We start from the raw sequence: 26,397 nt of genomic DNA on the forward strand, positions 1-26,397 counted from the left end.
CACTAGCTATTTCCTATGATCACTCCTCTGCTTTGTCAGCAGTCTGTCCTGGGATTGATGGAGGTAACAATAAGAACAGATATAAAGGATGCAGGAAGTACTATTGAGACATGAAGGTATGATTCAAAAAGGGAAGCACCAAATATAGATCAAATAAAGTGATGTCTTAAAATGACTCAAATGTTATCGCATTGCTTCCTAGACGTCAACTGTGTCATAAAAAGCACACACTGTCATTATGTGTGATTTAATGCTGCACCCTTGAGGCAGACATATGCATTGTGGTACCACACCAAGCAAGCTAAAGCCAGCGTTCTCTGTACAGTATTTCTGAAATGTTTACACACATAATAGGCCAACCAAATGTGCATCTATCTATGTAATCTTTAACAATAATCCACAAGTTTTTCACTTTAATTAAATCCTTATTTGCCACTCTATATCATCTACTGACCAGTTGTAGTTCAACCATAAAAATTCCATTGCAGATTTACATTTAAAAGTATAAGCCTCTGGTGCAAACACTTTTATAAACAGTGAAATCCATCTTTGATTTATTTTCATTTAAGAGAACAGACAAAGAGGGCAAAGAGCATCACATACAGATATTCAGAAAATCTCTGTTCTCTAGTTGATTGTTACATGCATGTCTAATAGAGATCTGTTTGATACAGTAAACTGGGTTGATCCTACATGTTACCAATCTAATATAATCTATGCTTCTATTGTGAATCAATGTGTGACGTAAATACAATTTAAATGCGTACAATGTAAATGAGAGATATGTGTGTCATGAATTTGTCTTGTAAATTTTGACACACCTCGAAGTGTCCCAGCTCTCATGTAAATATGATACCAATTCAAAGAGAATGTTTTTACTTTGTAGGAAGTTTGTTTCTTTAGACTGAGGGTGTAGTCAGTGACGTTTCCCACACCCAAGCAAATGATTAGATGGAGAGATGGTGACCTTTCAACAAGTCTTCCCAGTGTTCTATGACACTGCAGGACTTTCAATATTACGAGCCTCATTTCATACAAATATTTTTTGTGAGCCCTAATGTTTGTGACGTTAAAATGTCCTGTATGTTACATGGACAAAGTGCAGAAATGACAAAATACTGCAGCTTTTAAATATGCACTGCATGACTTTCTAACTTGAGAAATTCTTCAATTACATCTAAAATGCATTAAGCTATTTGATATTAATTGATGAAGTCAACACAACATGAATTACTGTATTGTTCACTTAAGGACACTAATAAACCTGACTACAGTAACATGATGAGGAGTAGCACTCACCGTTTGAGACTTTAAAACATTTTACTTTTAGCCCTTAGACGATGAAAATGCCAAGCTAGAGCCAGAAGTGACAAAGATCCATTCAAGGTGTAGACATTCATGTTGAATTATGTCACCTTTTGTATTCATTAAACTAGAAGGTATGAATGATAACTACATACAAATGATTTTGTTCCAGTTGTCCCTTCTAATTTATAATTATTCATCCTTTTCCCCCTCATCATTCTGTCCCTCAGGCTTGTCCAAATCCTCAGAGACCGAAGGTGCATCTTTCTGCTGAAATAAATCATTATAAATCCGTATTAGTGTGGTTGAAATTGATATCCAGTACAAACCAAATACTTAAAAATCTGCAGTGTTTACACCTGTATATGCTCATTCTTTTCACATACAATAGAAGGATGAACAGGATGGGCTATGTCTCATTCAAATAGATTTACTAGGGATGTATGTTAAGGGATATTAAGTTAAATCTACATTAAATTAAAATAAAAAGCTGGTGGACTGCTGATGTGTTGCCAGAGACTTACCACAGATCTGTCTTTTCCACAAGAGCCTGTCAGCCACCTTATGTACTCATCTCGCACCTGGAGAATACAAATCAACCGTTCAATGCAATACAAAAATACACAAGGACTGCAAACCAAACCATTAAACAAAAAGCAATGCTATATCATCTACATTAAAACACCATATCAACTGGATCAAAGGTTATAGGTCGAACATCAGTATCGTGTCATTTGTCTCGGATCAATTAAAGGACCATAATCAGAAGGCCAGGTTAAGAATCATCTATTTGAAAATGACCTCCTTGTTGAGCAGACAGTGGACGATGTAGAGGAAGGTGCCCTGCTGGGAGTTAAGAATTATGAAGAGGACCCGGAAGAAAAGGTTTGATTGGTACAGGCCCAGAATCCAGGTACAGCCCAGTATGACAAACTGGGACAGGATCTTGAACACAATCAACCTGTAAACAATATAAATGTACTTCAACTTTCAGAATTTTCTAAACAATCTGTCAGATATTTAATTTCTGTGCAAAGACATGCGACATTCATACCTGGTGTCTTTGGATTGAGAAACATCACTTCTCATGTTGGCCAGTGTCGGTCTCAAACTCCATAAAGTAGCACAGAACAATATCCAATTAAGCTAGAAGGGGGAAAAAAAACAGAGGCTGAGATGGAGCAGTAGAAAAGAGATATGACACAAACGTTCAATAATTGTTAAGAAATAAGCCTTTGTGAAGAATGAATAATAATAATAAATGGAGGCCTGATACAAACAATGCTCTCCTCTCTAGTGTTCTGGTGGTAGGAGGTGCTTGTGAAGGATATCAAAGAGAGGAATGCGTCTTCATGAGAACACCTTTGACCTGTTGTAGAAACGCTGGAAGGAACAAATCCTGCAACACTGCCTGTGGGCGTGTCACCACTCGCAAGCGAACGAGAGGCTTGTGCATTTGCAAAGATTGTCAAAATAAGCAACCTGCAATTTTCCGTAACAATTTACATGATTATGTTTTTTACTGAAAAAGAAGAATTCACAATAAGTTGCAACTGCACAAATTTATAAAGGCATATCACTGCATAACTTTTTGATTGTCAGTTTTTTGGCTAATCACTATCTACTATCCAGGCAAAATCACCCCTGATGTGCATAAAGTTAACATTTAACCCAACTCCACCCAGACAAATCACTCACGTTTGTATGGAAAATGAAAATGGGGCAGATTTCTCGTTGGATTGCACCACATTTAATTGGTCTTGGCCGTATTCCAGCAGGGCATACAGAGAGCTTTGTGCATTACTTTAACACACCCAACAACAAGATTTTGTCAGAAGTTAGTCTTTAAGGTGCTAAAAAAAGAGATTGGGAGCATTTTGTTTGCCTCTCAGCAGCTCTCAACATGTTGACAGCTGAGCCAGCAGCTTGCGGCTAACGGTGCTTACAGTGCAAACAACGGCAACAGTGCAGACATAGCTAACAGTGCTGACAGAGCAACAGTGCTGACAGAGCCAACAGTGCAGACAGAGCTAACAGTGCAGACAGAGCCAACAGTGCAGACAGAGCTAACAGTGCTGACAGAGCCAACAGTGCAGACAGAGCCAACAGTGCTGACAGAGCCAACAGTGCAGACAGAGCTAACAGTGCTGACAGAGCCAACAGTGCTGACAGAGCTAACAGTGCTGACAGAGCTAACAGTGCAGACAGAGCCAACAGTGAGGACCTGAGGGGGAACTGAGCGTGGGCCCTACGCTTCTGTGATGACTCTGTCCCGTTATCAGCTGTTAACGCCGTATGAGCCCAGTGCAGAGCGGCGTCCGTGCACTAGTGGGGCACGCTCACATGCACTACCATGCACTAAAAGCATGCTAGGCCGGCTCATCTATCTTAACAAAGAATGGAGAAGCTCAGGTTACAACTCAGAGGGAGAATTACTTCATTCTCTGCTCACTTTTACTATTACTCCATCGTATCTTTACATAGCAAATTGTTGTTTACTGCTATGTTGGTGCTCTGGATTTTTTTTAGCGCCTTTAAAGTGCATGTTGGGTTCTTTTTCAGTTGGCTCAAAAGTTGGTGCAGGCAAGTTAAAGCTAGAGAACACACCAGGATGGCATGTCATTGCTGATATGAAATATACTCACTCCAAGGATAACAATCACAGGACCTGTTAACGCCCAGTTGAAACTGCGCTGTGTAGAGAGCCAGCACCTGCAAAAGGAATCAAACAATCCTTTAACCTAGATGCAGACATACAGGAGAATATGAATGTATGTCTTACTGTTTGTCTTACTTACACCTCTGCTTCAGTAGCACCATATCCATCAGAATATATCAGTGCAGAAATACCCACAATCACAAATGGAACGCCGTAGCCAATCAGGTAGAGCAGTGGCCTCGGGAGGCCATCTCTCTGGATGACCTGCACCTTAGAGAGTCTCCGGACCAACAGGTGGAGCTGGAGCGCCTCCAGCAGCATCCACACAAAACTTGCTATAACTAGGAAGTGGATAAGCCCCGCCATGACGGTGCAGGCCAGCTGTGGACACACAGATGTATCTTGAAAAACAAAGAAATGCTTCTGGAAATAGCCTCCAGTTGGGTCACATTGAATATATATATATGGAGAGAGCCATGAGGGTCTCGCTGTACCTCTTGTTCAACATATTTGTCATTCCACAGCAGCAGCAGATGGGAGAAGAAGAGATTGAGGCAGAGGTGAAGACGGGCTGTGTTGTTGATCTTGGGGTTCCAGCTACACAGGAGGAAGGTGAAGATGGCCAAAGCAAGGAAGAATAGTCCGATGATCACACACATTCGGTTTAGCCAGTCTAGGAAAGGATCCTCTTGTGGAGGCTGAGAAGACACGACAACACAGGCAAAAACAAACTGTGATCAATGTGGCCATGTGTGTGGGAGCCTGTACTAGAAATGCAGAGTCACACACATCTACAATACCTCCCCTATCTGCATGATGAGGGCAAACGTGGATAGGTGGGAGCAGCTGCACACTGTGTAGTTTTCATTGGTGAATGCAACCCAACAGCCCTCTCCCGACCAACGCATGGTCTTGGCCTTGTTGCCTCCTGTTGCACTTCCTGTCTCCTCTGTTTTCTCCTCCCAGTACACACAGGTCACCAAACCAGATTCAGGTACTGTCTGAAAGATTTCAAGATATGCTGAACGATAGCAAGCCTTATGTTAACTCACAAGGTAGATGGATAGATAAACTGGGCAGCACCTTCTTATGGTTGATGGTGAAGTTGACAGGCTCAGTGAGGTTGGTGTTGTTCATCGCTGGTAAGATTGCAGTGATGACATCCGAGTACATCTCTGTCTGGTTCTCTGTTTTAAAGTATTGGTGACTGAGAAGACTCTCCATCCCATTTAATGTCATGAAGGCAGCTGCTGCAGAACCTAAGAATGTCCAGGTGATCAAAAGTGTTTTTGCACGTTTCAGCCCATTTCAAATAGTTAACATTAACGCCTGTCATTTTCAACAGCGTTGTGTTTCATTACATATACTGCTTTTTCTTTGTTTTTCTACCTTGAAAGCCGTTTTATAAATGATCATGGTAATCTCGGTCATTTCCATCATCTGTTTTTTCTCACCGTTGTTATTTTTGGCCAGACCTTCCAGGTTGATCTGCATGGTGTTTCCCTTGGCTGAGAGCGTAGAGCTCTCTGCATTGTTGCCTCCAGGCCCGGTAGTTTCAAGACTTAAATCTAACAGACAGATCAGTCTTTAGATTTCTGTAATCCACCCAGTACACATGCAGTAAATGTCTACAGTGAACTAAGATGAACATTTCTTACCCACTGTTGAACTCTTCACAGTTCTCTTGGTTTTGTTCTGAGTTGGCTGCACTATAGCAGACACTAACCGGTCTGAGAGGCCCAGGATCACACTGCCGGTCTCCGCATCTCCTTCACTACTCACGCTGCTTGACCTGGTGCGTGACCTGGTGCTTGACATGGCACGTGGTCCAACACCTGACACTTCCTGCAAGAATTAAAGTATTTAAATAACTGACCTGCATGCTGATGCAAACACAAAGTGGGATTAAAGCATCATCAAACCACTGCACAGTTACAGTGACGCGGGTTATTTGTGGAATAACAAGTACCATAGATGCTGCGAAGCTGTTTGATACAGTCTGCAGAGAAAGCACATGAAAGGGAAAGAATTATGTAAATGCAGTTTCAGTGTCATCCACACATAATGTGCATCAAACTTCAGAGCATCCAACCATGTACAATGGCAGAGGTAGAATATCGTTGCATTCTTAATCATTGATTTTAGGACCAACTGTATGGATCATTGTTGCAGCGAGTGATCTATCATGGAAATACATTTTTAAAGGTACATTGGTGAGGATCACCGTTCCTTGTTTTCTACTCACTGCGTCTGGTAAGAAAATGCCCTCATTTTCTTTCAGTTGTTGGTCCATGTTGCCAAGAAAAGCTCTCTCTTTTGTCTGACCCTGCAGCAAATACACAAACATAACCTCATCTTTAATGTGATAGGCTGGAATGTAGTTTGCAGCGTTTAAACAACAATATATTTTGGCAAATATGTTAACATTTGTGCAACATGAAATATTGCAACATTGTCACCTCTTCCTACTCACATTACAAGTAACAGATTTTGTTGTGGCATGCGTAATTTAGATAAGTTTCTAACAAATGTGTTGTTATAGTTATTACAATCATAACTTTGTTGACAGTAACACATTGCTGGCCATATTTACCTCTGGGGGTTTTATCGCATCCAAGATGTCCTCAAGAGCTGTTGAGTCAGTGCAGAAGAAAAGGACAATAAATTGAGTACATCAGGATATAGAAGTTTACTTTATATACTGAGAGCAATTACATCCTAAGCTCACTCTGACAAAATGTGATCCCCATCTTCCACAAGAGTCCAGTTGAAGGGTAGAATCCATCGGGACAAGAGCAATAGAAGGTCCCCGGTACATTAGTGCACACAGTTAGTTTACCACATAGACCAGGTGTCTCACTGCACTCATCTATATCTGTAAAGAGAGAGAAAACACACTGTTAAACACAGAGTAGTCAAATATATGGTAGAAAAATCACACTAATAGTGGACATGTGCACACACCTGTGCATGGGTTAGCAAAGCTGGCTATCACGCCTGGGTTGTTCAGCCGAAAACCAAGAAAGCAGGTGCAGCTGTAAGATCCGATTGAGTTTGTGCAGTTGGCATAAGGACCACAGATGGTGGCATATGTGGTACACTCGTCAACATCTGCCAAATACATGATGCACAAATGAAACCATCAACCAGACAGCCTTGTGTGTGACTCTTCACTTCTCTTAGAAGTAACAATTGAGTTGCAGTTTTCCATTTTTGCTGCTAGTTGCTAAAAATCATCTTGAACCTGAATAACATCAATGTAAATACCGATACAGACGTTGATCTCGCTGGGCTCCTGGTCCGGTTCAGTCGGTGCGTACCCCAGATGACATTCACAGGTATAATTTCCCGGTGTGTTGGTGCAATCAGAGTCAGGGCCACAGACGGTGGAGTTGAAACACTCATCAATATCTGAGGAAGGAACACTCAACACAGTTGGAACATTTTGAAAATTCAAATATACATGAGAAGGCAAAATAAATGTGCTGAAGTAGTGGTTTAACAAAAATACATGACTCAAATAATGTTGGTTTTACTATGAATGAATGGTCAGTATGAGTCATGTTTTTCTTCCAGAGTAAGAAGGCCTATTTGGTGATGGCGAGGAGTAGAAATCAGGTGAGTCCTGTCTAGTCTTGTCACTGTAAACAGACCTTGGCAAAGAGGAGTTGCTTCGGGTACAAGTAGGTAGCCTTCATGGCATTGACACGCAAAACTTCCTACGTTGTTGGAACAGGTCCCACCATCACCACAGACGTTCTCAAGACACTCGTCAATATCTATAAAGGAAAAAGAACGTTTTTTATCAGCCTGAACTCATTAATGTCATTTCAGCTCAAGATTGACAGTGAGACATTTTTTTAAATGGTACCTATGCATTCGTCGGAACCTTCAGGTGGTAATACCAGATCTGTAGCATGGTATCCCTCCAGACAGGTACAGAAGTATGCTCCAATAGTGTTGTCACATGTGGCGTAGGGACCACAAATGCCTGAAGTCCTCTGGCACTCATCTATGTCTGCCAAGAGATGTCACAGACAGGAGTTAAGGTGCGAAGTACGGTACATGCTCACAAAATTAAATGAATGAAACATCTTAATGATGTGATGAATGTAATGAAAAAAACCATATATAGTTACTGTGATTATATATATATATATATATCACACTGTGATTCATTATTATCAGATGAAATACATGTACATACCAACACAACCATATGAATCTGATATGGGTAGGTGTTCTGGGGGTATTTCATAACCAGAAACACAAACACAGCCTCCAGTACCTGAACACTCAGCCAGTGGTCCACAGGAGTCTGGTTTACACACATAATGGTCTAAACAGGACAAAAAATACACACACACACACACACACACACACACACACACACACACACACACACACACACACACACACACACACACACACACACACACACACACAGAATCAAACAGACAAACAATATTCTGGTTGAAAAGATGGAAGTGTCTCTTTAACTGCAGTTAGCAGCACATCATTTAGTGGGACATTAAGGTATACGGCAAAGGATGTGAATAATAACTACTTACAGGTGATATAACCCGAAGTACTGTATGCGTGTGTTGATGGTTTGTATATGTAGAATCCTTCAGGACAGAGGACCACATCCATGGAAATAGACCAATAACTGCATGATGAAGGATGATAACCATATGCAAGCCCTGTTGTTGCAGTTTCCGATTCAGTTGTTGGATATGTAAAGGAAACATAGATGGGGTAAATGAAACCACCTGCAAGGCCTGCTTGGCAGCTGCTTATAACTCTGTCTCCACCAATCCCTGTGAAGCGCCACCATTTCCCAACAAGATTTTCTTCAACTTTTGGATAGCCAGGAAAAGAAGATGATACAAAAAGGTGGTTGCGCCATGGGTCAGTTATGTTTGTGTATCCATTACAAGAACCTGTGTGGAACAGAAAACCGTGCAAATGTCAAAAATAATGAAAATATTTCACCAATAACCAGAATCTGTATTTGATGTTTACAAGTGAAAATCATTCATACCGTTAGGAAAATGACAGTCACCAAGGAGGAAGAGGGAACCTATAAAGCACAGAGAGAAAGAAGAGTTATTGTTTAAATGCCTTCTAAAAAGGCCTTCACATCATTTATATAACCTTAACATTTGTGTGAGATTTAAGACTAATATAGAAATGATCTCAATGTTGAGCTGTTGCTGATGACATTGATGACAAGACATATTCATAAGCCTTAATTATAATTATAACAGCATTTGTTACAACACCATACTGCCAAAAAATGTGCAGTATTCTAAACTTTTTCTAAACCCATTGTCTGTCACTCTGGAGGCAGATCTGAATCAAAATACAGGTTTTAAAAAATTGTGCAACCTTAGCAGGGTTATTCTAGGTGAATTGTATTTTAATTTATTGTAGTAAATTATTGTCACACATCCTCAACTATATGAAACATGAATCAACTCACCCAGGAGCAGTGAAAAGACCCAGCAGTTCATCATGACAGGTCAGACTCCACAAGACATCAAAAAGACTGTTGAACCCATGTATACGTACATTTTGGTAATTTGCACAGCAACCAAAAACTGTTTTTACAAGGTTTGGCGCCAATGCAAAAACCAATGCAAATGAATTTAGGTGTGATGGAAAAGTGTAACACAGCTCAAGATACAAGGAGGTAACAGAGGTCTGAGAGGCGAACTGCAATACATTAACATTTATATAGTTCCTCATCTGCTTAGTAGTAAGAGGATCACCCCAAACTATTTTCTACATGCACTAAAAAGTACTAAGAGAATGTTGCAGTTTGAGTAAAGGCACATACCTAGCAATTATTATTCAGTGTCTTGTTTAAAATATACATTTTTGTGGTATATGTTTTATATTCAATTTCAATCATCATTTGTCACTGTGGTGGTTGTTTTCTGTTGGCTTAGCGTCATGGTCATTAACAGACCGTTTACCTGTTATTCATATTTTACATGGACGTATTTATGTTTGTAAATAGAAAGCAAAATATTCAAAACATTCTTAAATGAAGAGTTTTTAGATGATGCTAATGCATTTCCCACAGACAACATACAGACAAATGTTTTATTTTAGATTAAATAGCTTTTTGTCAATCAAGATGAAATGGTAAATGTTGGGTAATTATGTTAGAAAGTGATGTTGTTTGGTCAAATAGACAAGTTTTACACTTAATAATCATGGCTTGGATATTCTTTTTGGGTATTTCGGTGTCAGCTTATGTACAGTGAAGCATAAACATTAGATAGAAAAGTCTTTATATTGTTCCTTTGCAATCAGTCACCATTTCTGAGCTGGTGTATATGTCTGAACATTTATAAATTCATAGTTTTCAGAATGAAACACCTCAGAAGAGAGAAAGCGTGGTTCCCCTGCCATCTCAATTTGTCTTGTAAAACTCTCACATGCTGATGTAGCTAGGCTGTATGTAAATAACTAACAAATCCCTGAAAATACAAAGGGAGAAAAACAGACTAATCTATTTTTTTAAGGCAGCAGCCATGTGTTGTGTGAACATCTTGCCTGCCTGGTCTTGTTTCCTGAAATTTAAAATCCAGGGAAAAATACTGCATTGAGATCAAGGTTGATACCAAAGCAAGTAATGAGAGTAAAGAAATAGTTATCAATAACATTATTTAGAAAAGATAAATGGTGTCTATCACATGTAATTATGTTACTTATATTCAGAATAGACTGATTAATGAATTGAAATGTTTTCACACCCACGGGATATTACCAAAAGACACAGAAGGAAATCTGACAAAATATTGAAAATAATAAATGTTACACTATATTTCACTGCTCATTTCAATAGAAAGTTATTGACAGGTATGTCTTGACTTATAGCAAATCACATTAGATTGAACTGATTGACAATTATTTGAAAAGGGATGTATATTTTGAGAATTGAATAATCTACAGTTTTCAAACGACCTCTGCTCCGTGTCATGCATTCCAATAATCATGTCTGCAATATCTGTAAATAAAAGAAACACGACTGTCTCTCTCGGTTTTTACATTTTGTTTATTCATTTATTTGTCCATACCTTGATGCTAGATGAATTGGATCTGTATATTTAGAATAATTAGTGTCTATTGCCCCCTAGTGATCACACTGAGCAACTGCAGTACTACAATTACTTATTATTATATTATTATTATTATTATTACTTATTACTTATATTGTTCATGATTATCATTATTTTGGAAATATTAATGCAGTTTTTCACACTAGGAACTAAATACACTGTGCAATACTAATAATTATAATTATTCTGTCTGTATTTATAAGATTTTTATTTTTTAGTTATTGTGGATTTTTATTTTTCTTATTTATTTATTTAAAATACTTGTTTGTTTTTTCTACTATGTACCTTGTTTGCAGTACATCTATAAAAGATATATATATATATACTAATAAAGGATTATCTTATTTTATCTTATCTTATCTTTAGGACACAGTTTGACGACACATCCGGTGTATACTTTCAAAATAAAGTCACGAATGAAGAATTCTGAATCGAAATACAATCGATAATTATGAAATGGGCTTGTAAATTACTTTATAAAGGTAATAATAATAATTCCAGCTGGCACAGTTAAGCTTTCTTGAATCTGGAGAGCTCAACAAATAAAGCAGGATGGACCCCGGAACCTTTGTTCACAGTCTGCGTTTCCTCACGGCTCTTTATAGCGACGGAACGAACACAGGGAAGAAGGCGCACCGGTAAAGCTGCTGCTTTTAATCTGTGTTAAATGTCTAAATGCTCTTTGTTTCTGTGTTTTAATGTTTGTCCCTGCATTGCACACTAACGGGACTCTTCTCTCTGCAGAGTGAAGCTGCACAAATAACCGATGCACGTTTTGACGTTTTAGAGAAACCACGGAGACGACCATGACGTCACTGGTAAGCCTGCAGAACTCTTCCCTTTATTATAATAATAATAATAATAATAATAATAATAATAATAATAATAATAACTTTATTTATATAGCACCTTTTTAAAAAACAAGGTTTACAAAGTGCTTTGACAGACCAGCCAGCAAGACATAGTGCATAAGAAACTAAATGAAATAACAAGTGACAATCAAATAAACAAATAAAATAATGAATAAATAAAATAATGAAATAAATAAAATAATGAAATAAATAAAATAATAAAATAATGAAATAAATAAATAATACAATAATGAAATAATAAAATAATGAAATAAATAAAATAATGAAATAAATAAAATAATGAAATAAATAAAATAATAAAATAAATACAATAATAAATAAAAAAAATAAAATAATAAAATAAATAAAATCAAATGATAATGGTAAAATAAAATATAATAAAATAATGAAATAAAAAATAAAATAATGAAATAAATAAAATAAAAAATGAAATAAAAAATAAAATAATGAAATAATAAAATAAATAAATAAAATAATGAAATAATAAAATCAATGATAATGGTAAAATATAGTAAACAAATATAAGATAAAATACCAAGACCAAATGAAATGAACCAATAAAAATATCACATAAAATCTATAAAAATGTGTTTTAAGAAGTGACACTAATACACTGTGCAATAGTTCTAATAGTTTCTGTCTGTATGTTTTATATTTCAGGTACTGTGGATTCTTTACTGGGTTTTTTTATTGCTAATTTGCTTATTTATAATACTTATTTGTTTTTTAACTATGTCTCTTGTTTTGCACTACCCTCTGTGCTGCTGTAATCATGTAAATGTCCCTGCTGCGGGACTAATAAAGGATTATGTTATTTTATCTTAAGATAAGATAAACCTTTATTAGTATATAGACAAGAGACATAGTAGAAAAAACAAACAAGTATTTTAAATAAGTAAGTAAGTAAGAAAATTTAAAAAAACACAATAACTTAAAGAAAAATCTTATAAATACAGACAGAATAATTATAGTTATAGTATTGCACCCTGAGCCTTCCGCTTAGCACTTATTGTATTCCTATTAGTTTGTTTCTGTACTTTTGCTCTGGTTTATGCTCTTAGATGCTTGTTTAAGAAAGGAGATGCACTTATGACTTCTGGTGACTAGTAGTTCTCTTGAATACCTATGTTGAATACACTTATTGTAAGTCACTTTGGATAAAAGCGTCTTCTAAATGACTGTAATGTAATGTAGTTTATATATCCTTTATAGATATAGTGCAAACAAGAGACATAGTAGAAAAAACAAACAAGTATTTTAAATAAGATAAAATGAAAAAAAACACAATAACTAAAAGAAAAATCTTGTAAATACAGAGAGAATAATTATAGTTATAGTTATAGTATTGCACAGATGTATTAGTGTTTTGTTTTGTGGTCTGCTGGGATGGCAGACAGAGCTGGTTGTGCAGCCTGACAGCAGCAGGAATGACAGATGGAATAAAACAGTGCTGAGACAAAAGTCCCCCAAAATAAATCATTTGACTGTGTTTGTGTTGTAGGGGAGCAGCAGTTCCTCATCCACAGAATACACGGTGCGAGTCCCAAAGTGAGTAACATGTACTGACATGCAAATGTGCACAAAAGGAGAAGTGTCCCCACAAGCCTAGTCACGTGTCTGTTGTTCTAGCAGTGAGGGGAGGGGTGTTGTGTTCACAGCGACTCATTTCTGTTTTTGTATTAAAAATGTAGATGAAATGATTGTATGTGTATGTACCAACTTGTGTGGTAGTACTTTATGTTGATGTGGAGGCTGAAATGTGCCAATACAAATAGGCTACATGGTTAATAGTTCTTTATCTGCATTAATATAGCTTTGATCTGGCAACTATTACTGTGACCCTTAAAAGGAATGAGCAGCTAAAGTAAATTATAATTTTTATTTGTATTTCTGTCCCATAGAAACACCAGCAAGAAGTACAACATCATGGCTTTCAACTCAGGGGACAGAGTCAACTGTTCAGCCTGGACACAGGTGGGCTTCATGTCAGTGGTGTAGCACAGAGTCTGTGCTGAGAGAGAAACGACGAGCAGCGTGATTACCCTAAAAAGAATACATAAAAACTAAACTCTCTCTCTCTCTCTCTCTCTCTCTCCCTCTCTCCCTTCCCAGGCTCGTATGGAAAGAGACATGAGTGCCCGACGGATATATGGGGAGGAAGAGACGGGGGATGGCGCGGCTGGCAGTGAGTTTGGCAAAAAGCAGCGTGAGGAAGCGCGCAGGAAGAAGTATGGTATTGTGACACGAGAGTTCAAAGTGGAGGATCAGCCCTGGATCCTCAAAGTCAACGGCAAGGCCGGCAAGAGGTGAGGAGAAAGACACTTCTTTACCGTCTGAACACTCTCATTTAACCAACAGCTCTCTTTTTGAACCTGGTGAAGTTAGGAGGGAGCACACACACATTTATGTTATAATATATATAATGTTTTAATTATGAGTTATAATTTACACAAAACTCTCAGCCGTTTTTAAGCAGAAATGATACAAGTTGCAAAGTTTCAAAATCTTTTGAGTGGCTAAAGTTCTTTCTTGTCCCTTTTTTAAATCACAAAAAATAAAGAGAGAATTTCATTCATGGGGTTCTCTACTGTTTGTACTACAGCTATTCTCTTCCTCCGTCTGTGTACAGGTTCAAAGGTCTAAAGAAGGGCGGTGTTACAGAAAATGCGTCCTACTACATCTTTACACAGTGTCCTGATGGAGCTTTTGAGGCCTTCCCTGTCCACGGCTGGTACAACTTTACACCGCAGGCAAAGCACAGAACTCTCACTGCTGAGGAGGCTGAGGAGGAGTGGGGCAGGTGTGAATGGGGGATGAACGGGGGGGGGGGGGGATACATGGTTGTAGTAAAAAAAAATATATATATATATGTATAAGAACTTAGTTTACCCAACTGGTGCAGGTGTGTCACACACTAAATATCAGACATTCTCCTCGTTTTACAGAAGAAACAAGGTGGTGAATCACTTCAGCATCATGCTTCAGAGGCGTTTCCGGGAGCAGGAGCGTGGTTGTGATGACGATGAAGATGAGAATGAGAAGTCTGGGAAGAAGAAAAAGAAGGGGGTGGGCGGGGGGGAGATCTGCGCATTCACGACCTGGAGGACGACCTGGAGATGAGCAGCAATGACAGTGACAGCAGTATGGGGGACGGTAAGAAGAAAGAAACAGGATGGGATTAAAGACAGCCACCTAAACATGGTTCTAGTCATCAATTGTTCCTTTACTGTGCCATAACTGTTCACATTGTCATTCCCTCTGTCATCGCTTGATTTGACTTTTTCCACCCACCTCTTCATTGGCCAGATGGAGAGAGTAAGACAAAGGCGAAGAAAGACACGGGGAAAGGAAAAGCAAAGAAGAAGAAGAGAAAGAGCAGCGACAAAGAGGCCATGGAGGACAGCGATGACGGTGACTACGAGGGTCTAGAGGTGGATTACATGTCAGACGAAAGCAGGTCAGATCCTTTGCACTGTTCCTCACGAAGAGTCCTTCTGTGTGGACACGATACAGATGTTTTCGTTGTCTGTGTTGCTTCTTTTACTAGCATGTAACTCTGTTTTTTCAAAGCAGTTCAGACGAAGAGCCAGAAAAAGGAAAGCCCAGCAAAGGAGAGGACCATCCCAAAGGTCAGGTCTTCTGCTGTGGAACATTACTAATCTATTAATTATTGAATATAGAAAAGAAGACAATAATGATTTTTGAATTAGACATAGAGAATGATCACTGAGCTAGAGTCTTGATATCATCCAAATGAGTGTAACGAGAGTCCACACTTAATGTACACAGGCTTTTAAATTGTTAGCAAACATGTTTTTCAGTGTTTCTGATTTACTGGCTTTACTAAATGAATCATTGGTATTTCCTTCCAAATGTTTGTCCTTTTATAGGGATCGATGAGGCGTCTGAAAGTGAGGAAGAGAGCGAGGAGGAGAAACAGAACGAAGAGGAAGCAAAAGAGGAAGAGGAGGAAGACGATGGAAAGAAAACGCCGGTCCAAGCGGAAAAGAAGAAGAAAAAAGGTACAGAACTCATGGAGACAGAGAAAGGTTTAACAAAATGCATCTTAATAAACATAAGCAGCGTTAAATGATGCTCCCTTCTGCTTGATGCATAAAGACAAGTGAATTCATGTTGAGTTGTATGGTTCTGTGTGTCACAGACAGCAGCGGCGAGTCGGAAACCTCAGACGACAGTGACATCGAGGGAGAGACCGCCTCCGCTCTGTTCATGGTGAGGAGTGTGTGCGTGGATCAATAAATGGATGTTTGTGCATTTTCTAGGCTGTTTCAGCTCAAAAATCTAGGCTTTCATTAATTACTAAGAGCCAATAATGTGGCTCCATCACAACTCTAATAAAATCCTTAATATTTTCAATTACTGTTAAGCATATTCTGAACACCAGCAGCGCTCTCACTCACCCATTTCGGGGCTGACTGTGTGAATGGTTCCATATTTACATTTTTGTCGTGTCTCATCAAACGCCTCTCTTTCTTCCCATCTCTCAGAAGAAGCGCACGCCTCCTAAACGTGGAGGACGTGGCTCTGCAGGCAGCTCCAGGACCGGCAGTCGCCCCGGGACACCATCCATAGACTCCGCCTCCACCTCCAACACACTCCGCGCTGCTGCCAGCAAGCTGGAGCAAGGTGTTTCCTCACACGCCATTTAGTTATAAATAAATAAGACGCTTGACATATTAATGTATTCATGTGAAACTTTCAAAAGTGGCCACCGACTCTGAAATTCCAACTAAATCTCTCTATCCTGCAGGTAAGAGACCGACTCCGGGTCCTAGCACTGACTCGCCAGCCGCCAAACGGCTCAAAATGGAGCCCAGCAGTCAGAGCCCGGCTCCCTCTGGGAAGAGTACGCCTCAACCCCCATCAGGCAAATCCACTCCTAGCTCCAGGTACTTGACTGTTACTAGTCCTTCTCTATTTCTTTCAGAGATATTAAGTGATTTCAGTAATGATTCTGAGATTACTGTGAAACTCCAAAATAGTAAAAAGAAATAGTTGAACTTGGTCTTTGTGAAAAGGTTCAAATGTGTCCAATTCTATCCGTGTACTCCACAGTGATGTGCAGCTAACAGAGGAAGCAGTCCGGCGATACCTGATCCGTAAACCGATGACCACCAAAGACCTGCTGAAGAAGTTCCAGACCAAGCGCACGGGTTTGAGCAGTGAGCAGACCGTCAACGTGCTGGCACAGATCCTGAAGCGCCTCAACCCGGAGCGCAAGAACGTAAACGACAAAATGCACTTCTACCTCACTGAATAAGGGATGGAGAGAGAGAGAGAGAGAGGTATGAAGCAGTGGTGGGTGGGGTGGAGAAGATGGAGAAGGGAGAAAATAAACCCTCTTCAGTCAAGAGAGGGTTTGTGTCCGTTTGAAAGCTGGTTGTGTTGTGACATGCCACAGGATCGAGCAAAAAGTTTTTTTTTTTTATTCGTATTAAATATTAAGGATCCAGAATTTGTTTTTCATTCCCTGAAATCTGTCGTTGAATAATAGAAAAATAAAATGGATTTCTAGTTTTTTCTCCATGTGTGAACAGTTTAACTTGGAACTTAATGATTGAAAAAAGTCTTTAACGTGTTTTTCTTAGGTAGAATTTTTTCCAATAAAAAGTAAAGTCTGCGGCTGTGTGAGGGTTTACTCTTTGTACCTCATTTACACAAAAAAACCCTTTCTTTTGTCCTCATGAAACAGTCTTTTATTATTTGTATACAAACATTAGTGTATGCAAAATGAATACAGAAAAAGCTTATGATAAATATGCTTTGTATAGAAAACTCAAAATAGGATTTAAAATCTTAATCAGTAATCTGCAAATATGACTCTTCTCATTCTTTCTTTCAATCATTTTATTTTCAGTTTATACAAAAAACAAAAGCACGCTACACAACGGCATAACGGCATACAAACACACAAGAAAACAACCCAAACATAGATCAATTAATGTTTTCTAAATATATCTTTTTTTACAACTTGAACTGGAAGTTTTAATGAGATCTTAAATGAAGGTGTAGCTAAAGAACAGCTCTAATAATACCCTTATGTGAAATTCCTTAGAGATTAAAAGATGAAGAGGCTCCAGTACACCAGAGAATATGTTCAGCAATGTTTAATGTGGGACGGAATCAATCAATATTGCACAGTAATAACAAAGGGCCTGACACCACAACTGAAGAATGGTGTTAATGGTGGGTCACTTCATATCCGGGCAATGTCCTGGTTGTTCTCGAACCAGTCGCAGGTCATCTTTATAGCTGGAAGGAGAGAAAACAAGTCAGCCTTCAGCAGGCTGAGGCTGCATGCAAATATCTATTCAAAGCTCTCGTGTGTATGTTGAAAAGGACAGACTAATGTTTGGCAGGTGCTAACAAAAAGGCCTTCATTTGTTCTGCTTCCTTCATGCAAACATTTACGCAGTGCTATAAAATGATATAAAGTATTTCAACGATAGTGTAGGGATGATTTGTGCTAAGTGTACTTCACACAGTGAGAATTTTGATAAATAATCATCAGTAATGTGGATACAATGACTAAGAGTGTAAGTTGAGAAAAGTACATTATTTTACTATAATGCACCCAAAGATCTTTGCCATATTAAAATATCCAAAATCTGAGATGATATCTCGTCTCATATTACGTTGCCAAGATAATACGATACATTCCCAGCCCAAGAATTTGTCACGTTAAATTTGAAGTGCTAAAACAACAGCAGCCCTCCTTCTTTATGATGAATGAGTAGAGTAGAGTGAGATCAGACCTTCTTTGAGAGGAGTGAAGGAGAACTCTGGGAGGTAGCGTCTCAGCTTGGCGTTGCTGGCCGTCTTCTTCATCTGGCCGTCTGACATGGTGGTGTCAAACTGATGTTAGGGGTCAAGGGAGACTGGATTCTATCTGTGGGGTTCTGCACTTAAAGGGACAGTGCGCAGCATTAAGGGGGAACTGTTAGCAGAAATTGAATATATTATTAATAAGTATGTTTTATTTTGTGTATATAATTACAAAATAAGAAGAATTGTGTTTATAAGCCGTTTATATCTAGATAAAGAGCGGAGCCGACTGCCATGTTTCTACAGTAACCCTGAGTGGACAAACCAAACACTGGTGCTAGATCGGGTTTTTCGTGACGACACCCGTAGAGCTTCTACACGCTTCGCACACGGGAGAAGTTTCAGTTGGTTGCAAGAACAAAGAGTGTTTGAATTGCTAAATTTTGCATATTGGTAATACTTCATATCCAAGGTTCACAAAAGCATCTCAGAAGTAAAACCATAATTGCATACACATCTCAATATGATAAACTGATCCATGCACACGGGGAGTAGGGTCTTTGGGGAATGTTGAAAGGATACATGTATTTCGCCTTTGAAGTCCAGAGCCTTTGCAATCATTTCCACGGCCTCTTTGATTGAGATTTCGTCCTCCTCACCCACTGATGAGAAATCCACAGTGAAAAGTGAATGAATCACCTGTGTTTTGAAGCTAGAACTTAAATTACCCAAAGGTGGCTTATAATGCATGCTAAGATGGAGCACAGTTGTTCTCACCAGAGAGGATAATGGGTTCCACTTCTTCATAATTTCTCAGGACCCAAACGATTAGTCGACCAATATCCTGACAGTAAACACAGACAATGGGACTTTGCTTACTTAGTTGACACGTAGGCATGTTATCATACTGATTTATCTTAATACAATAGGAGACACATTTGGCCAATATAGATAAAGGAAACAATAAAATTGTCATAAAGCACATACCTATACAGTAAAATCTAAGGGCAATAAATACTCCTACTCGTACCAGAGAGTAGATGAACTGCCTTCTAGGAGCTCCAGAGCCACAGACATTCACTGGAGTTCCCTCCTCTGTGAGAGAGAGATGAGAAAATAGAATTTTGTCTGTGTTTGTATGTTTTGTTCATTATTCTCAGTCATTAGGATTAGTGTAATCACTTTTGGCCTTGTATGTCTTGTTCATGAGTGCCGACAGCACGTGACCATTTTCTATGTTGAAGTTGTCATGGGGACCGAACACATTGGTTGGGATGACGGCTGTGTACCGATGACCGTACTGCTGAAAGTAGGCCCTGTCGACACAGACACACACATGCAGAGAAACCATCAGACGTACTGTAACACAGGTGAACACGTTTCTGCTCACATCCATGTTAGTTTTGTCCACCTTGGTGGAGCTCTAACGACACGTTCCCCTCTTCCAGATATCCACCTCCAACAGCAAACGCCGTTAAAGCGTCGCTGTACCTTTAGCTAGAAACTTGATCCCTCCTAGAGCCCATTGTGCTTTGTGACATACACAAATTGAACTCGACACAATACAATCACTGATGGATGTTTTCTCAGTCACAGAGCTGGGGATTGTATTTAGGCATAAAGGCACGGCCACAAGTTCAAATAAAAGCTACCATAGACTCAATAGACTGGACATGCCTGATGAACTGCTTCCTCAACAGCCCTTTGTTGATGATGAATGCAAATCAGATGCATTCAACTGTTTTTCCATACTCAGCCCTGTTTGTCCTGTTCAGCTGCTTACCTGTTCTGAACATCAATCATTCTTTTGGCATGCGAGTATCCAAAATTGGAGTCATGAGGTGGTCCGTTGTGTATCTGTGAGAGTGGGGCATTACAGAAAACATAGTTATAGCTATGCATTTTGCCAAAGTAAACATTAGCGCATTTCATTTCATGGCTCTGTAGCAACATATATATATATATATATATATATATATATATATATATATATACTTCAATAGCATTGCAAGTCCACCTCATAAACCCACAAATCCCCCTGAAATTTAGAAAAGTAACAGACAGTCTGTTGCTTAAAAGTTTAAAGGGCCTATAATGAGTAGAAAAAAGAAAACAAAGCTTACCATTGTCTCATCGATGGGGTATGTGGTTTTGTCTGGGAAGATACAACTTGACAGACAAGAAACAACCTTTGCCACACCCATCTCGTGGGAGGTTTGCAGTACGTTGTCATTGATTTTGAGGTTGTTCCTCTGTGAAGGTGTCAAACTGTCACTGACATTACAGTTTAAATACAATGTAGATATTTTCAATACAGCCCATTTTTTACAGTAGAAATATATTATATATAGTTTTCAATATGTCAGCTCTGGTGAATCATTCATTATCTCACCAAAAAGTGCAGGTTCTCCCTCATGTGCAGAAAGAGTCCTCCGACTTTTGCAGCCAGATGGATGACATGAGTGGGACGATACTTCTCGAACACAGCCCTGGTCTGCACAACATCTCTGTTTTTGTGTTTAAACACAACATTTATTCACAATTGTATATAGACTGTAAAAACATACAGGTTTGAATAAGCTTGTTACCTATGGGTGCTGCTTTGACTTCATGTATTCTAGTACAAGTGTAGTAACGCAATAGTTATAGACAAATCTGTTCGAGGATTAATTGGGTGGAAGAGTACAAATGAAGCAATTTACACAAGATCAGCATCCTTAGAAGAGAGGAAGATCCATTCTTCTCCCTCCAGTTTTCCACCTTCCTGCTGCACCACATGCTCGATTGCTTTGCCCACCAACCCAGATCCACCCGTCACCAGGACACGCATTGGCCCCGCTGGGATCTCTGAGCCCATCTTCTGAGGGAAAATTACACAGAAGAAATCTGATCAAAACAAATACATTCGTCCAAGCTGAGTAAATACAGGTATTATAAAAGTCCTTACCTACTTGTCAGAGCGCTAAAGTAGGTGTGAGAGTGATTTCCTACCAACGTTCAACTACCTGTTGGCATACCTGCTGAACAAGCTCTATCTTTAGGATGGCATGCATTGTTGTCACCTTTCACTCTGGACGGATGGACAAAGTTCAGGTGTGTGAGTAATTTTTTGACTCCTCCTACATGACTCTTACCTTTTTGATTGACGGAGAAGATGAGCTGCTGCCATCTGCTGGTCATAATGTATTTTTGATTTGAATTTATAAACATAAATATGCATATATATCATTTAAAATAGTGCACAAAGAAAAGGTGAAGACATCAGTTGACTCATAATTATTAAGTTTAAGTACTTTAAGCTTACAAACTAAATTTAGCATGCCACATCAGTGACGGATTTATTAAAGTTTGAGATTTATGTTTTAGCACATTTGGATTTTAGAAGATGAATGAAAAGGGCTCCTGTCTCCCTGTAAAAAAATAGGATGAAAGAATCCAAGTTCACATTCATTTTATTTGGAAATGATTCACACAGTTCTGTTATTTGCAAAAGTAGAGGATCAAACCAAAGGGATGGTAATACATGAAACAAATTCTTAAACAAAAAATCCTTCCTGCTGTTTAATGTTGAACCAACAAACCAATTATGTTCAAATTACAGACGCGATTACGCAGTTGTTGTGTAGAAACCTGCTGTTAATTTAAATCAGCCATCGCAAAACTTTAAAGATACTCCAGTGAAGAAAGTCTGAAAACACTGTTCAGTTGATTATGATCCCTGAAATGCTAAACTCTGTGTAACATACATTACTGTTCGTGTGCTGGTTCACTTCAACACAGTATGGAGAGTGTCTCAACTGCAATAAATGTCCTGGACACTTCACCATAGATGTATATACATAATACACTAACCAAAAATATTACTATCTTCATGGCGATCCTGGACATAATCCTCTAAATCCATTTGATGTGTTCATATGAAGGCTGTGTGGCAGTGGGTGTTAGCCCGGAAGGTTCCGACAGATGACGGAGATTCGACGTAGCCGAGGCACTCTCTGTCCACTGAACACAGACTCCTCGTCTTTCAGGATTTGGTGAGTGAAGTCATATCTGGCCTGGTCCCTGTATGGGTGTGAAGAGGACAGGAGTAAACACAGATGTTGTTAGCTATCCTGCAGTGAATAACACGTGCAGCATATATACACACACTGAACCTCAGAATGTAGAGGGAAAGTCGGGGCAGCAGCAGGTCCAGCCATTCATCGTGGGCGTCCTCCTTCACCAAGCGCATGATGCTGTCTGAGAGGAGACTCAAGCCGGCGATGGTGCTCCCACAGAACTAAGAGACAGAGAGGATGACGGTGCACAGCATGTTAAAACTAACTGTTTTTTAGGAAGCAGAGGAGAAAAACGAGAGAGAAACCCACCTTGACACTGTCAACGTGAGGCTTGATGTAGCCGGTCTTGTCCAGATCCAGAATGTGCACAGGCCCGAGGAGTGGACTCCCCTCAGGAAACGCTACGGACCGGACGCGATTCAAGACCTCCTGACACGCTGCCCCCCAGCTGGCACGCTCCGTCTCCCGGTACCCGTGGATGGCCTGAAGGAGGGGAAGCCAACACAGCACCAACGCAGTCGGTGTCACTGACATTTAGAAAACATTCATGCTGGAAGTTAGTGAACTGCGAAATGGTTGAAATGATTTAATTCCACAGCATGAGGTTCTGTCTGTATGTCACCTGGAGTCAGTGAAAACATTTGCACAAGAATCTGAAATATGGAGATGTTTCTATTTTAATGTTGGAGTCTATGGCATGCATGTGTTGCATTGTTCTCAGTACTCTTGAAATGGGATTTATATTCAGGGATTTGCATGAAAACTAAGCAAAAACTCTTTCCTGCTTTAACAGGTGCAGGTTTGTGACAGAAGGTCAAGGTGTGCATATCGGAGAGACGGCAGGAGCAGGTGTCTCCTATAGACCTGTTTCTCCTATAGACCTGGTTCTCCTATAGACCTGGTTCTATAGACCTCTCCTATAGACCTGGTTCTATAGACCTGGTCCTCCTATAGACCTGGTTCTCCTATAGACCTGGTCCTCCTATAGACCTGGTCCTCCTATAGACCTGGTTCTATAGACCTGGTCCTCCTATAGACCTGGTCCTCCTATAGACCTGGTCCTCCTATAGACCTGGTTCTATAGACCTGGTCCTCCTATAGACCTGTATAGACCTGTATAGACCTGTATAGACCTGGTCCTCCTATAGACCTGGTCCTCCTATAGACCTGGTTCTATAGACCTGGTCCTCCTATAGACCTGGTTCTATAGACCTGGTCCTCCTATAGACCTGTATAGACCTGTATAGACCTGGTCCTCCTATAGACCTGGTTCTATAGACCTGGTTCTATAGACCTGGTCCTCCTATAGACCTGGTTCTCCTATAGACCTGTATAGACCTGGTTCTCCTATAGACCTGGTTCTATAGACCTGGTTCTCCTATAGACCTGGTTCCTATCCTATAGACCTGGTCCTATAGACCTGGTCCTCCTATAGACCTGGTTCCTATAGACCTGGTGGACCTATAGACCTATAGACCTGGTCCTCCTGTCCTATAGACCTGGACCTATAGTCCTCCTATAGACCTGGTTCTATGGACCTGGTCCTATAGACCTGTATAGACCTGGTTCTATGGACCTGGTCCTCCTATAGACCTGGTTCTATGGACCTGGTCCTCCTGTAGACCTGGTTCAGGGCTTACATCGTCCCAGTGGTCGAACTGGTATCTCTTCTTCTTCAGGCTGTGGTCCAGCTCTGTCAGCAGAAGCCCCTCCTCCTCCTCGGTGATGAAGCCCGTCCTCACCTCCACCTGTGAGCCGAGTCTCTGCACCAGCTCCGGACTGGAACCCACAACGAGAGCCTCCCCTCGGGGCCGAGCCGGGCCTCCGCACACCCCGGAGCTCCGGCCGCGCACCGCTGCTCCCAACACCTTCATCCTGCAGGCCTCCACCAGAGAGCAACCACTCGATACAATGTAACCTTTACCTCTCACCATGTGGGACGCCATGTTGAGGACGCAGTGCATTGTGGGAGGTGTAGTCTAGTCAGTAAAGCTCATCTATCATGAGGTATTTCACTGCACAAGGTGTGAGTAAATAAAGTGACACATGACCTGTTATGCTGCAGATAGAGCAGACACACCTTCTCCTCACTCTGAAGACAAACACAGCAAAGAGGGGCAGCATGGTGGGAAGGGACTGCAGAGGATGCTGTTCTGTCCTTTGACCACTGGAGGGCAGAGAAGACTCATTACTGTAAACACTCAGGTCAGTAGTCCACTCCACCCATGAGATAAGATAAGATAAGATAAGATAAGATGAGATGAGATGAGATGAGATGAGATGAGATGAGATGAGATGAGATAAGATGAGAGATAAGATAAGATAAGATAAGATTATTATTATTATTATTATTATTATTATTATTATTATTATTATTATTATTATTATTATATTCCTTTATTGATCCCCATGGGGGAAATTCAAGTGCTCAACTACACAGACACAGACAATAAATACACATACTATACAACAAAATAAAGATAGGAGAGGATAAGATAAGATAAGATAAGATAATATAAAATAATCCTTTATTAGTATACAACTACACAGACATGCAGGATTACAACTAGCAGAGAGTAAAGTACTATACAACTACACACAATAAATACACATACTATACAACTAAAGACAATAAAAAATAATACAAGGAACAGACAATAAATACACATATTATAAATAACATAAATAAATAATTATTATTATAACATACACAGACAATTACACAGCTCAACTACACAGACACAGACAATAAATACACATACTATACAACTACACAGACAATAAATACACATACATATACAACTACACAGACAACATACTATACAACTACACAGACAATAAATACACATACTATACAACTACACAGACAATAAATACACATACTATACAACTACACAGACAATAAATACACATACTATACAACTACACAGACAATAAATACACATACTATACAACTACACAGACAATAAATACACATACTATACAACTACACAGACAATAAATACACATACTATACAACTACACAGACAATAAATACACATACTATACAACTACACAGACAATAAATACACATACTATACAACTACACAGACAATAAATACACATACTATACAGCTACACAGACAATAAATACACATACTATACAACAAAATAAAGATAGGAGAGGATAAGATAAGATAATCCTTTATTAGTCCCGCAGCGGGGACATGTGCAGGCTTACAACAGCATAGGGTAAAGTGCACACAAGAGACATAGTAAAAGAAAGACGAGATAAAAATAAAAAAACAAGTATTATAAATAAACAATAAGAAACAGTAGAAAAACAACAATAACTGAAAATATTATATTTACAGACAGAAAAACTATTATAACTATTATTGCACAGTGTATTGTATTGCACAGGTTTTTATTGTCATGTTTTTATTGTCATGTTATTATTGTCATGTGTCATGTGGTCTGCTGGGAGCAGAGCTGGTTGTGCAGCCTGACAGCAGCAGGAAGGAAGGACCTGCAGTACCTCTCCTTCACCACCTGGGGTGAAGCAGCCGGTGGTGAAGGAGCTGCACAGAGCTGTCAGGGCGTCC

At 39.5% G+C, this 26,397-nt stretch overlaps 4 protein-coding genes across 4 annotated transcripts; 1 reads left to right on the forward strand and 3 right to left on the reverse strand.

Moving 5' to 3' along the window:
* Positions 1 to 2,091: 2,091 nt before the first annotated feature.
* Positions 2,092 to 8,297, reverse strand: LOC129098228 (adhesion G protein-coupled receptor E1-like). The gene is made up of 15 exons (XM_054607215.1): positions 8,168 to 8,297; positions 7,836 to 7,982; positions 7,618 to 7,743; positions 7,232 to 7,375; positions 6,929 to 7,075; positions 6,693 to 6,839; positions 6,558 to 6,595; positions 5,623 to 5,809; positions 5,419 to 5,532; positions 5,048 to 5,223; positions 4,765 to 4,965; positions 4,459 to 4,662; positions 4,160 to 4,345; positions 2,360 to 2,451; positions 2,092 to 2,266 (listed from the first exon to the last, which is right to left on the reverse strand). Exons 1-15 carry the CDS (start codon positions 8,295 to 8,297, stop codon positions 2,092 to 2,094), a joined length of 2,214 nt encoding a protein of 737 aa, XP_054463190.1.
* A 3,283-nt stretch (positions 8,298 to 11,580) lies between these two features.
* Positions 11,581 to 17,610, forward strand: gtf2f1 (general transcription factor IIF, polypeptide 1). The gene is given in 15 exon segments (XM_054607525.1): positions 11,581 to 11,735; positions 11,842 to 11,915; positions 13,471 to 13,517; positions 13,871 to 13,943; positions 14,082 to 14,275; positions 14,599 to 14,769; positions 14,915 to 15,026; positions 15,029 to 15,122; positions 15,276 to 15,426; positions 15,543 to 15,598; positions 15,860 to 15,991; positions 16,132 to 16,202; positions 16,478 to 16,616; positions 16,741 to 16,879; positions 17,046 to 17,610. Coding segments are annotated over 14 exon segments (1,596 nt in total). The 5' UTR covers positions 11,581 to 11,735; positions 11,842 to 11,903; the 3' UTR covers positions 17,251 to 17,610.
* Positions 17,611 to 17,825: 215 nt separating this feature from the next.
* LOC129098846 (GDP-L-fucose synthase-like) lies at positions 17,826 to 21,612 on the reverse strand. The gene is made up of 10 exons (XM_054607964.1): positions 21,458 to 21,612; positions 21,148 to 21,262; positions 20,879 to 21,007; positions 20,539 to 20,612; positions 19,938 to 20,071; positions 19,786 to 19,850; positions 19,533 to 19,599; positions 19,338 to 19,417; positions 18,746 to 18,845; positions 17,826 to 18,242 (listed from the first exon to the last, which is right to left on the reverse strand). The coding sequence occupies exons 1-10, from the start codon at positions 21,610 to 21,612 to the stop codon at positions 18,187 to 18,189; spliced, it is 975 nt and encodes a 324-aa protein (XP_054463939.1). The 3' UTR covers positions 17,826 to 18,186.
* A 582-nt stretch (positions 21,613 to 22,194) lies between these two features.
* On the reverse strand, positions 22,195 to 24,842 carry alkbh7 (alkB homolog 7). Its single transcript, XM_054608087.1, has 4 exons — positions 24,454 to 24,842; positions 23,123 to 23,296; positions 22,910 to 23,034; positions 22,195 to 22,817 (listed from the first exon to the last, which is right to left on the reverse strand). Exons 1-4 carry the CDS (start codon positions 24,775 to 24,777, stop codon positions 22,697 to 22,699), a joined length of 744 nt encoding a protein of 247 aa, XP_054464062.1. The 5' UTR covers positions 24,778 to 24,842; the 3' UTR covers positions 22,195 to 22,696.
* Positions 24,843 to 26,397: the final 1,555 nt, after the last annotated feature.

The sequence above is a fragment of the Anoplopoma fimbria genome, chromosome 11 (genome assembly GCF_027596085.1).
Source record: "Anoplopoma fimbria isolate UVic2021 breed Golden Eagle Sablefish chromosome 11, Afim_UVic_2022, whole genome shotgun sequence".
Classification (NCBI taxonomy): domain Eukaryota; kingdom Metazoa; phylum Chordata; class Actinopteri; order Perciformes; family Anoplopomatidae; genus Anoplopoma; species Anoplopoma fimbria.

Bases quoted from the DNA above. Each gene is read 5' to 3' on its own strand.
- LOC129098846 (XM_054607964.1), bottom strand. From the start codon at position 21,612: ATGGGCTCAGAGATCCCAGCGGGGCCAATGCGTGTCCTGGTGACGGGT. The intron at 20,613-20,878 runs GTAAGCTTTGTT...CCACTCTCACAG, and splicing joins ACCCCATCGATGAGACAATG to ATACACAACGGACCACCTCA. The intron at 20,072-20,538 runs GTAAGCAGCTGA...CTGTGTCGACAG, and splicing joins ATGATTGATGTTCAGAACAG to GGCCTACTTTCAGCAGTACG.
- LOC129098228 (XM_054607215.1), bottom strand. From the start codon at position 8,297: ATGTGTGTAAACCAGACTCCTGTGGACCACTGGCTGAGTGTTCAGGTA. The intron at 4,663-4,764 runs GTATTGTAGATG...GTGTCTTCTCAG, and splicing joins TCATCATGCAGATAGGGGAG to CCTCCACAAGAGGATCCTTT. The intron at 2,452-4,159 runs GTGGGTATTTCT...TCCCCCTTCTAG, and splicing joins ACGGCGTTCCATTTGTGATT to CTTAATTGGATATTGTTCTG.
- alkbh7 (XM_054608087.1), bottom strand. From the start codon at position 24,777: ATGCACTGCGTCCTCAACATGGCGTCCCACATGGTGAGAGGTAAAGGT. The intron at 23,297-24,453 runs GTAAGCCCTGAA...CCCCTCCTTCAG, and splicing joins AGTTCGACCACTGGGACGAT to GCCATCCACGGGTACCGGGA. The intron at 22,818-22,909 runs GTTCAGTGTGTG...ACACCCATACAG, and splicing joins CTTTCCCTCTACATTCTGAG to GGACCAGGCCAGATATGACT.